We start from the raw sequence: 11,778 nt of genomic DNA on the forward strand, positions 1-11,778 counted from the left end.
AAGCCAGGACCTGCTCAGTCCGTCTGTACTGCATAACCAGCGGCCCGTGTCTGAGGGACTGATGGACAGATGTCTGTTTCTCACAGCTCTGGAGGCCATGTGCTTCCTGACACAGTCCATTCTGCTGTGTGCTCCCAGCATATGCCCTTAAATGGCACAAGGGGGCCAAGAATGCCCCCTCTCAACCTCGCTGCCTCTTGGTCCTCCTTCCAAATGCCATGATCCTGTGACAATTTAAACAGTGTTTCAACGGTGATTGTGGCAGGAGCCTCCCCCGAGAGGCCACCCACCTCTCAGGCACTCTACGAGGACTGCCATGCCGTGGGGCCCAGCTTGAGGCCCTGTGGGCACATGGGAAGCAGATGGATAGGAGAGTCTGGGGAGATGGGGCACAGGGCTGAGGCCCAGCCTTAGGTTCCTTCAAGACGGGAAGAGAACCTTGGGAAATAAAAGGGCCGCACATCGCAGGTAGAATGCGAAAATAACATTATTATTGTTCTGTCCTGCCCTGCCCACCCTTGCCCAGGCCACGAAGCTCAGGGAATCATGCACACAGGCGAGGATGCACTTGGTGTTTACTGGGGAGAGCTGTAGACTAGGCCTGGCTATCACACTTTCTTGGTGATGTATTTTGGGATGGCAAGCTCGAAAATACGAGGAGATGGATTGGCTACCAGGGAGGCCGGGGAGATGTAGTACGGGTTGTAGCCCTCGTTGAGGTCCTTTCGAATTTTGGGCTGGGCCAGGGAGATGATCCGTGAACTGGCCACTGCTTTCTTGGTGGCCTCCTGGACCTCCCACTGAGGACTGCGGTCAGGAACACAATTTTCTGACAGAGCCTTGGGTGCTAGAGGGCAGAAGAGAGGAACAGCGCCAGGCTCAGACTTCTTGGGCAAAGCCCCAAGCTGGGTCTGTCCATCAGCAAATGAGTGACAGGTCTGTGTGACTCATGCCCACAGCATCCACATGCCGGAGTATTGCACAGCCATGAACAGGACCAAGGTTCTGAAACACAGCATTGAGGGTGGGAAGCTCAAGAACGGGGAGAGAGGCAGACAAAAGAGAACAGACAGCGTGAGGTTCCATGGCAGGAAACATCCAGTACAGCTGAATCCAGAGACGGAAGTGGAATTGGGGGTGCCAGGGACTGGGTGGGGACCCAGTGACTGCTCACGAGGACAAGGCTTTCTTAGAATGCTCTGGAACTGGATAGGTGATGGTAGGACAACTTTGTGAAGATACTGAAAACCACCTGGTAAGAGGGTAAACGGAAGAAAATCCTTCATTTGGTCACAGTGCTCAGAAAGGAAGCCGCAGGTATTGGAAGAACATGGGTCTTTCTCCACCTGGACCTGGTGGCCGCCATGGGAAAAAGAGCCTGCACTGTGCTCTATTCCTGGGGATAGGACAGGAATGAGGTGGCGGAGCTGCAGAGCCTCTCCCTGTCTGCTTGGGCCTTAGTGAAGATGGACGAGGCCGCCTGGACCAACAGCCTGACCGCACAGAGGCCCTGGGGAAAGTGGAGCCCAGGGACAGAGAATCCTCATGGACACATGCTTCTGGGCATGTCCACAGGAAACGTTCTAGAACGGCTTAACAGAGCAAGGAGCGTGCATCTGAACATGGCAGCACTGTCCCAGACTGAGGAAAAATGAGAAGGCAAGCAGCGCCAGCACAGTGAACATTTTGGAATGTTAGTTTCTTTTAAAAACACAGAAATACTATAAGAACATGTTTTTGTTTTAATCCCAGCTGTGGGATATGGGGCTGCTTTGGACTGTCTACAGCAGCTGATTATGGTTTGCCTCGTGCTTTGGCAGGGCCATGAATTTGTCAGCTGCAGAGAGTTCCTGTGATTATGTGATGTTTGGAATTCTGAGGACTTTTCAGAGGGTACATAAACGCTAGGGCCCCGAGAGATGGGTGAGTTGTTGGTTGTTTGTTGGTGGGTAAGTATTCATGGTTAAGTACTCATGCACAAAGACTAAATTAGATACCCTGACGGTGAAAATCAAACCACCTCCAAGGAGCTCAACGCCCCTAATCAGCAGGAAGTATTCTAGTGATAATGATGCCCCCTTCAGACCCCTGACTCTATTCAGAATCTCTCTACTCTCTATCCCTTTCTCTCTCTTATCTAGTACTAGGGGGTTTAAGGAGTGGGAGAAAAGAGGTGGAGAAGGGTGAATGAAAGAAGACCCCACAAAGTAGCAAAGACCAGCTACGCCAGCATCCACACCTCTGCTTCCTGACTGCGGATGCATCGTGACCTCACACTGCTGCCTCGTGCCTGCTCCCCACCCCCCCACCCCGGGACAAGCTGCCCCCTCAGACTGAGAGCCAAAAATCAACCCTTCAAGTACTTTCTTCAGGTCACAGAAAGGAAAAAGAAGTTAATACAAGCCCTTTCCCTGAGAACCCGAGTGCCCCTACGCCAGATCAGAGCTCTAATAGCAAAAGTCCTGAGGTAGAAATGAGCCTGTGTCTGGGACGTGGTGGCCCCAGGGCAGGGGGAGTCAACCTTCCGTGGACTCAGGGCACTGAAACTCTCATGCCTTTAAAAAAAGAAGATTTTATTGTTTAACATGTATGAGTGTCTTTGTATGCACATCTGTGCACCACGTGCATTACTGGTGCAGGCAGAGGCCAGAAGAGGGTGTCGGATCCCCTGGAGCTGGAGTTACTGGCGGTTGTGAGTTGCCGTGTGCGTGCTGGGAGGAATCGAACCCGGGTCCTCTGGAAGAGCAGCCAGTGCTCTTAACTGCTGAGCCGTCTCTCTAGCCTCAACATCTGGCTGTTTAAACTCTGTGAAGCACAGCATAACAGTGGAGAAGAGACCCTCTCCTGCCCCAACAGGACCTACAGAAGCAGAGCTGGGCACACGCTCCCACCCACAGCCAAGCACACCCCATTGGCCAGTGGCAGAGCAAGTGCCTGGCAAGCACAGGGCTCCAAGTACCCCAGCACCAAGAAGTGCTGGTCACAGTCCTTTGTGGCTGGACAGCTGTGTTGGACAGCAACATGCTAAAGCTGCCGTCACCTACAGTGTACCCAGTGAGGCCTGAGTGAGAGCGAGCACACACAAAGACATGTCACACTGCCCCAGACTCACCCTGCACTCACTAGTATTGAGAGAATGAACAACCGAACCTAACAGAAAATCCCACAGGCAAATTTTAAAAAGAAAAGGCAAGGCTGGGAGGAGCCAGCTTAGGGAATCTAGTTATCATCATCTATAGAGAACACCTCCAAACAGTAAAACAAAATCCGGGACAGAGCTAGCTGGGAAAGACTGAACCCAAACAGCCAGCTGCCTGCTCTGCAGGCATCAGCCAAGAGCAGCCCGGAGTCAGTGGCTCCCCAAGCTGATGGCCTCTGGGGTCTAGCAGCACACGGTGGACAGTATGCAGCAAAGACTCCCAGGCACCCATCACTCAGGCAGCAAGACATGTACAAAAGGCGTGTTGACTACTCCAGGGCCCTCTTCCCAGAGTCTGGGGTGAAGAACAGGGTGTGGGAATGACACAGGAGGGGGAGCCCTGAAGCCACCAATCTGCAAGCCCAAAGGTCACCAAACCCTGTTGGCTGCTGTGTGCTGTAGGTGGGGTCACAGGGTGGGGAGCAGCGGCTACAGGCACAGCCTCCTGGATTCTGGCCTAGTCAGTGTGGGGTGAGAGGTGGGGTAGCCTGGAATAGGCGTGTGAACGCACCCAGACAGGTCTGCACTGTGCGGACAGAGTGTGTGACCCTTAGGTTGTGACATTAGATGTTATCTTCACCTTCTTTCAGGCCCCTTTGTCTTTTCCATGACTAGCGCACATCCCTTTTGCCACTGGTGAATGACTCTTCGCCTTTCACACAGAAGGGAATCAAACAAACACTTCAAAGCAGCCCTCACTGCTCAGCCTGGCTGCCTAGTGCCTGCCCTCAGCTTCCTCTCCTGTCCCCATTTTCTCTGCCTAAGCCCTCCCCACTATAACCTCTGACAGTTTCCAGGATTAAGACAGCCAGTCTACAGTTGAGGGAGGTAAGACAGGAGGAAGATACACACCTGGCAAGTAGGGGCCTTAAACCCACCCCTCACCCATCCCCACATCCACAAGGGCATCCACTCACTTGCCAGCCGAAGGAGACGTTTATAGTTTGACACTTGAGCCTTGGGTTTTGGCATAGGGTCCCACTCTTCTGACAGCATGGCTGGGGGCCTGGGCTTTGACAGCTCAATTGTCCGTGGGCTGGGGACTGCCATCAGGGCTGCTCTGGACACCTGGTTAATCTGGACACAGAAATGGAGGGGAAAGAGTGAAGCCGTCATGATTCCTCCCCGCCTGTGGAGCAGGAATATCCAGGGAGAAAGTAGGAGCCTGAGTACATTAAGAGCCCCTCCAGGGACACCACAAAATGGCAATGATCTCAGCTGACTTGGGAAAGGTAAGCCATAAAACAAAACACCACCAGGTGTGGTGGTGCACGCCTTTAATCCCAGCACTTGGGAGGCAGGGGAAATCTCTGAGTTGGAGGCCAGCCTGGTCTACAAAGCCAGACAAGGATAGCAAAGGCTACACAGAGAAACCCTGTCTCGAAAAAACTAAAGTGTGTGTGTGTGTGTGTGTGTGTGTGTGTGTCAGAAATAACAATAGCCCAGCATGGTGGCACACACCTTTAATCTGATATTTGGGAGGCAGAGGCACACAGATAACCTGTGAATCTGAGGCCAACCTGGTCTACACAGTGAAACTGTCTCAAAAGGAATAAGATGAACAAATGAGAGAGAAGGTGCTGTCACTGGACAGTCACAGGCTTGAAACACCCTAGTGAAAATGTGGTGGCGGGATGCCGTGCACACAGCAGGAAAGCGCACAGCTCTGAGGGGTGGCGAGGCTGGCAGCAAGCCTCACAGCTCCGGCCTCGATGCTCACGCGCAAAGCCAGCAGGAAGTGTGTGGGATTCACTTGATCAAGGTGGGGCACAAGGTCAAATGCTTCCACGTAAGCCAGCGGTTTGCACTGAATGCTTAACATAGACTAAGGGGGACGCCAGTCACCAGTGAAGATGATGACAGAATGAGCTTCTGAGGTGCAAGGGGCAGGGACAAGAGCCTACTGTGGTGGGATTATGGAGACGCCATGCAGGGCTGCTGAGGTGGAAGGGGGCAAGCCAAGGGAGACATATACTTAAGGTATGTTCTTTAAAAAAAAAAAAAATTTAATAATTTTTTGTGTATGTAGGACATCACATGCATGCAGTACCTACAGAAGCCAAAAGAGGGCGCCAGCTCTTATCGGACTGGAGTTCCAGAAGGTTGTGCACCACCAGGCACCCAGGCACCTCTGTGAGTGGAGCCCAGGTCCTCTGTGAGAGCAGCCAGTGTTCCTAACAGCTGAGCCATCCCTCCAGCTCCGTTGCCCAACGCCTGAGAATAAGATCTGTGGCTGCTGCTCATCACCCACCTTTGAAAAGCCGCTGCATTCCCTAGCCTGAGTCTTCCCACTGACCCTCTCAACCTTGTTTCTTGGCATGCCCAGAGAGAAGCCTACATGCACCAGTAGGGCTTGCTGAGTTCTGTAAGCGCCAACGCACACAGAAAGACACAGTCCCAGCCCTACTGAATTGGTTTGGGGACTACATGATAGGAAGTGACAGGAGTCCCCAGAGAGACTGGGCCAGTACCAGGTGAGGAGAAGGTGGACCTTGTGTGTGTGGAGTAGTATGAATGGGAAGCTTTCTGGGCAAAGCCTGGGCCCATCCGAGGCTACACCTTCAGCACCTCGCAGACGGTGCCCAGCGGGCCCTCAACCCCAAGCCCAGGAACCTGGACTCTCTGGAGGGTCCTGGTGACCATGGAGGCCTTAGGGGTGTGCAGCCTTGAGACACAGGATCGGCCTAAATGCAGGCCCAGCAGGGAGGAGGTGGGCACATCTCAGAGTGGGAAGGCGGGGGCAAAAGGCCGTCAGTGGGAAGAGCCATGTTCTCACTGGCTCCACATGAAAGCCAAGTTCAAAAGTCATGCCTGAGACAAGCAGGGGATTCTACAGGGGCCACACTCTCGAATGTTAAGGAATGTTACTTGTTTAGTGTTTGTTCTGCTTTTAAATTCTCCTTGGTCTATTAGAAACGTGTATAGGAGTGTTAAGAGGGAGATCATATATTGCTGGGTGTAATGGAAGTTTTGGCTTCTTTGTAAACTAAGTTATATCATATAAATATGCTTTTGTTTCAGTTGGTCTTCAGTTTGTCCACTGCTGATAATTGTCATGTGTGGAACATGGCTTTTGACAGCTGGCAGTGGCCTGCCTTTGTGCTGCATGGAGAGGAGCACAGTCTAGGGCTCCGAGGATATGAATATGAGAGCCCGGAGAGAGGGGCGTGATGTGCAGTATTGGCACGTGGCAGGGAGCAGTTTGGAGAGGCCAGAGGCAGGCAGTGTGGCAGTTTGGAGCAGACAGACAGACGGAAAGACTTCGGAGCTCAGCAGCTTGGAGGAGCCTGCTGGCTGTGTTTGCTGTTGGCAGAGATTGGTAGAGCCCTAAAGAACCCATCGACCCTAAACAGCAGAGAGAGGTAAAGGGATCTGTTCCCCTGCTCACCCCACTAACCTTCTCTCTCTTAACTAGAGCTAAAGGGTTGGGGGAAGAGAGGTGAAGGATAAAACGCCCCAAATAAAATAATTTAAAAATGAGTGCTACAGCTGGGACCTTGCTTTGTGTTTTCAAAACAGGGTCTCACATAGCCCAGGCTGGCCTTGAACTTATTAAGTAGCTTGAAGGTGGCCTTCACCTCCTGACTCCTGATCCTCCTACATCCCTCCCATGAGTGCCATGGATGACAGATGCATGCTGCCATACCTGGTTGTTCTCTCTCTCTCTCTCTCTCTCCTCTCAGGATTTCTCTACAGAGACTTCACTGTCCTGAAACTCATTATACAGACCAAGCTAGCTGGACTCAAACTCATAGAGATTCCTCCCTCCCTGCCTCTGCAGTGCTGAGATGAAAGGCAAGTACCACCATGCTTGGCAGGTTTTTGGTTTGGGGATCAGGGTCTCTCTCTGAAGCCCTGGCTGGCCTGGAATTTGCTATGTAGACCAGGAGGCCTCCAACTCATGAAAACCTGTCTGCCTCTTGCCTGGATTCAAGGTGTGCACAATCACCTCAGCTCTCCAACTTGTTTTTGGAGACTGTGTCTCTCATGGAAGCTGGACTTCATTGATTCAGCTAGACTGTCTAGCTGAATGGTGGGGATAGGGGCAACTGGACTTTAAAACTGTTAAAAAGCAGATCCTGGTGAGCATACAGAGTGACTGTGGTGTCCGTCCACCAGGTGGTGTCACCCCACCATGGAGCTCCATCCCAGACAGAGACCAGATGCTGTGATGGCTAAGAGTGGTCAAGAAGCATTGGAATCCCAGGTGGCCTCAAGAGGCAGAAGAGGGTGACAAGCTCAAGGGCCAGAGGGGGGGGACAAAGTTTTCTAGATGAACCAGTGACGTGGCCCACCCATCCCATAGAGGCTGCAGCCCTGTCCCCTCAGCTACATCCAAAGGCAGCTGACTCCTTGCCCCAACCACCTGGACTACATGGCAAGCACTACCTACCTCCGACATGTTAATGCTCCAGATGTTATTGCGAACTTTTGGGGTGGACAGTTGCTTCAGCCGGCTAGAAGCTTGGTACTCCAATGTGGGCCGAGGGATGGGCCAGATGGGTGTGGTCCTAAAAGGCACTTGGAGTTCAGCCATCATCCCACCCACCCCTCCACAGAGCTGTGAGTGGCTAACTGTGTGCATGGTCCTTCTCAGAATGCTCCTGGGATGGTGAGCCTGGGGACACTGGGGTGGAAAATCCCTCCCAGAGGAGATGCAGTGAAGACCCAGACAGGCCTCGCCCAGGTATCCAGCTCAGAGCGTGGGGTACCCTCACATGCATTTTCTTCCTTTGCCTTCCTGTGTGGCAATCAGGAGCATGACAGGGATAGGGTATCCCGTGGCTGCTACAGAAGGCTCAGGAGGTGACTGCCTCTAGCTCAAAGGGTAAAACCGGGTCCCTTCTCAGCCCTGTCCAGAGGCAAGCGCTGCCACAAGAATGCTCCTGACGACCTAAGTTTCTGCAATTGCTAAAGCCACCCCTCTGGTTGGCTGCCAGAGGCTGGAATGCAGCTGCTCACCCTGAAATCCACCCCAGAGCAAGGGACATTGCCACCCACAGGTGAGGATAATAATATGGCACTAACATAGAACAGGGCTGCGTGTGAACAGCTGTGACAACCCGGGACCCCACAGTGGTGGTATGGGACCCCCTTCGGCCATCAGGAACAGTATACTTTCCCCTCTGCACAGAGACATCAAGGTTTGCCTGAGGGTCCCTGAGGACAGGCTTCAGAAAGCTTAAGTGTCCTCTAGGTCCCACCATCATGAGCACCAGAGACACATGAGGCCAAGCCCATCCATCCCCATGATCCCTGAGATCAGGCAGCCACTGGAGCTCTCGAGACTCAAGAGCAGGACATGCTAAGACCCTCTTGGAAAGAAGCAGGAGGAGGCTCATATCCACTGGTGACTCCTGCCTGCTCTTCTGCCTTCACCTGCTGTTGTTGTAGTATTCCAAGTAGAACCGCCTCGGCCTCGAAAGCTCCTCCACTCGGCGGGACACCACTGAATGGAAATGGCCCAGTCACCACAGCTACACTGGGCCCCAGCACGACCCATCCTCCACCCCAAGGTTCTACTCAGCCCTCCACAGGGCCAGGCAGGGGTCACAGGCTAGACACTTTGCCAAACATCCTCAGCAGCCCCATCATAGGGAAGACAGGCATAATACAATGGAAAACAGGTCAGCAAGGCTAGGACACCTTCCTCCCTAGGGTTGACCACAAGAGGCTCATAAACTGGGTTTTTGTCTGAAGTGGGTGCTGGCCTAGGATTTCTAGGATTATGTGGGGAGGGGCATGGATGAGCCTGGAGCCCCAAGAGAGACCCTGCTTGGCTATTCCCATCCACAGAGCAGCTCCTGTTGAGGGCCTCTATCTGAAGGAGTCCACACTCTAAAAGAAGATGGATCCCATGTGGGGAGGAAGGTCAAACAAATATTAGCCCTGCCCAGATTCGCCTCAGAGACTGCCCTGAATCCCTTGCAGTACTTCAGGGTTCCAGCCATTGGGGAGGAGGGGGAGAACTGGGGTCCTGGGAGATGGCCACATTCTGAGTGGAGCCAGCAGGTCCCAGGGCCAGGCAGAGGGCACTCAGGCTACCCCAGAGAGACGGAACCTACCAGGGACTGTGATGGCCAAGGTGGTGTCCTTGATAAACCGCTCTGTCCAGTATACAGAAGGCCTAGAATACAGCCGGGCATCTCAGGGTAGGATGCCCTGTGCCCTGTGCCCTGCTGGGGAAGGGAGTCCTAGGGCCCTGGAGGCTGGGGGACCAGGGAGGGCAGCTTGAGAAAACAGCAGGATACAGAGTGGGGCTGGTGAAAAGCCAAGTGCGGGCTGGAGAGCTGGGCCCCTCAGGTGTATGGACGCTGGCCGGCAGGCCTGGTGCGCAGCAGGAAGGTGGAGGCAGGACAGCAGGAGGGAACCCCCAAGCCAAGAGCCCTCTACCCCCCAGAACCTAGACCTGGAGAGAAGGAACCTCAGGTGTACCCCTGTAGTCTGACATGTCCCTGACATGGGCAGGTGGCACAAGGAGGGGACACCCCAACTCACCAATACAGGCAGAACTGGAAGTTGGTCTTGCGTGGGGAAGTCCACATATAGCCCTGACAACAGCACCTTATCCTGATCCTGCGATGAGACAGGGTCCCAGGCCCTGCCTTTGCCTCTGGGTCCCTACTGACTCCCAGACTCCTCACTCTACTCTGGGTACCACCCACAAGTCCCACACCTCTGGTGTCCTGCCTGACGCCTCCCCAACAGCCCACTTATTCTTTAGGTGTCCTGCCCAAGGCGACACAGTGAGGAGGTGATGAATCAGTGACGGGGTGAGGGGGTCAGAAGAGCACGGCAGGCCTGGAGCGCCCACTGCCTCGCCACCTCACAGGCCCGGCCCTCACCTGTCTCTCATGCTTTGCCAATTGATCTTGGGCTTTGCCAGCTCTGACAGCCTCCGGACCTTCTTCCTCCTGTGCTTGGCTGTGGAGATGCTGGGCGTCCTCTCACTGATGGACAGCTGACTGCAAGAGAGTTGGGTGTCGGGGTCTGCTTGTCCACCTCAGTGTGTCTGGGAACCTACGAGGCAGCTCCGCTCCCTCATCAGGAGCCTTTGGTCGGCTCTGGGGCCCCGAAGCCCCATCACTCTCTGTAAAAGAGTTTGGCATTATCCAGGCTCCACACTGTCCAGAAACTGAGCCCTGAGCCATGGAATGGAGAGAAGCCAGCTCCACCTCCCGCGGCTATTGGGAGAATGAACACGATGCTCACTTCTCAAACCAGTGTTTCCTGAGTAGCTGCTATGTGCCAGGGTCTAGAGCAGGACAAAACCACCAGCACCCCCTGCCTCCGGGAAGCCGGGAATCTCCCCAGGGAAGAACAACGAAGATGACCAGGATAGACTGGTGTGTCATCACCTGCCTCCTCCCAGCACCCAGCTGCCCATCAGGTCTCAATACCCACCTCATTTCAACCACTTCTACCTCCAGGTCTCGCCCGAGAGTGTCACTCAGGCCAGAGGTCTCGGGGAGCTCTTCCACAGTCACCTCCTCCAGGGGAAGCTCTTCCTCTGTGTCTTCCGAGATAAGCTGTGAGGTGGCCTGGGAGCTCTGGAGCCAGTGGCTCTCGAATGACCCGCTCTGAAGGGCCAAAGTGCCATTGCCCAGACTGTCATCATTCTGCCCATGCTCTGAGCCACTTGAAGTCTTAGCCTCCAGGGCAGAGGTGCTGAGTAAATCGGCCTGGTGTTCACCAACTTCCCCCATGTGCTTCCCCTTCCTAACTCCTTAGCCTCACTCCCTTAACACCTAAGTGGATCTGTTATCGCCACAGCAACAGAAGAATGCCTGCCCATGGGTTCCGAGGTCCCCATTCTAGCCCAGGGTGGGAGCTGGACCTGGGGTACACAGCTCAGGGCTCCTGTTTACATGGCTTTCCTTTGGGGTGGGGGACAAGAGGTGACAAGAGTCCCACTGTGTGGCCCAGGCTGGCCTCAAACCTGAGCTCCTCCTGCCTCAGCCTCCTGAATGCTGAGATGACTCATCTCTGCCGGGCTTCAGAGCCAAGCCTGGATTCAGAGCTCACCAAAGACTGTGTCCCCAACTGTGGGTGGGTGTGTGGAATCCTCAGGGATTTCTGGGCATGGATCTTTTTTCCTTAAAAGGGCCACAAGAGGCCACATCTCTCTTCCTGGTTATCACTGGGCCTGTCCTTAATGTCTGGTGCTCAAGCAGCCATTCTGTGATCACAGGGTTTGTTAATCTGATGGCAGGTGACCAGATAGATGAGTCTTTGGTATTTTGAGCTTCCAAACTTAACATTCTCGTAGATGGCTTTGGGTGTCTACTCCCTGCTCTGGAAGCTGACTCTTAGGTCCTTACAGCTCAGGGTACGAGGACACGCTTAGACTCTGTCCCCAGGTTATATAAAAGGGACCTTCCAAATATGCCGCCTTGCATCCTCATAGTAAGATCATGGCTGTTAGGGAGAATACTGCCAACACCCAGCCACCCCCATCTCCAGCCTGGGCATGTGGGGAACTGATGGCACAGAGGCCCTTGACCCCCATCCCATGGCTAGAAAGCCTTCATCTCCACCTTCACAGCCTCCACAGGGGTAGTATTGGCAGGAGGTCAAAG

The 11,778-nt window shown here is 53.9% G+C and overlaps 1 protein-coding gene across 1 annotated transcript; it reads right to left on the reverse strand.

Moving 5' to 3' along the window:
• Positions 1-508: 508 nt before the first annotated feature.
• Theg (theg spermatid protein) lies at positions 509-10,905 on the reverse strand. Its single transcript, XM_055607787.1, has 8 exons — positions 10,604-10,905; positions 10,045-10,164; positions 9,698-9,769; positions 9,265-9,326; positions 8,579-8,648; positions 7,593-7,710; positions 4,117-4,276; positions 509-847 (listed from the first exon to the last, which is right to left on the reverse strand). Exons 1-8 carry the CDS (start codon positions 10,903-10,905, stop codon positions 609-611), a joined length of 1,143 nt encoding a protein of 380 aa, XP_055463762.1. The 3' UTR covers positions 509-608.
• Positions 10,906-11,778: the final 873 nt, after the last annotated feature.

The sequence above is a fragment of the Psammomys obesus genome, unplaced genomic scaffold, assembly GCF_907164565.1.
Source record: "Psammomys obesus unplaced genomic scaffold, mPsaObe1.curated_primary_1811, whole genome shotgun sequence".
Lineage (NCBI taxonomy): Eukaryota > Metazoa > Chordata > Mammalia > Rodentia > Muridae > Psammomys > Psammomys obesus.

Excerpts from the sequence above, each read along its gene's own strand:
- Theg (XM_055607787.1), bottom strand. The coding sequence starts at position 10,905 with ATGGGGGAAGTTGGTGAACACCAGGCCGATTTACTCAGCACCTCTGCC. Across the intron at positions 9,327-9,697 it reads TTCCAGTTCTGCCTGTATTG|GCCTTCTGTATACTGGACAG; the intron begins GTGAGTTGGGGT and ends GCTGTATTCTAG. Across the intron at positions 4,277-7,592 it reads GGAGCATTAACATGTCGGAG|ATTAACCAGGTGTCCAGAGC; the intron begins GTAGGTAGTGCT and ends TTCTGTGTCCAG.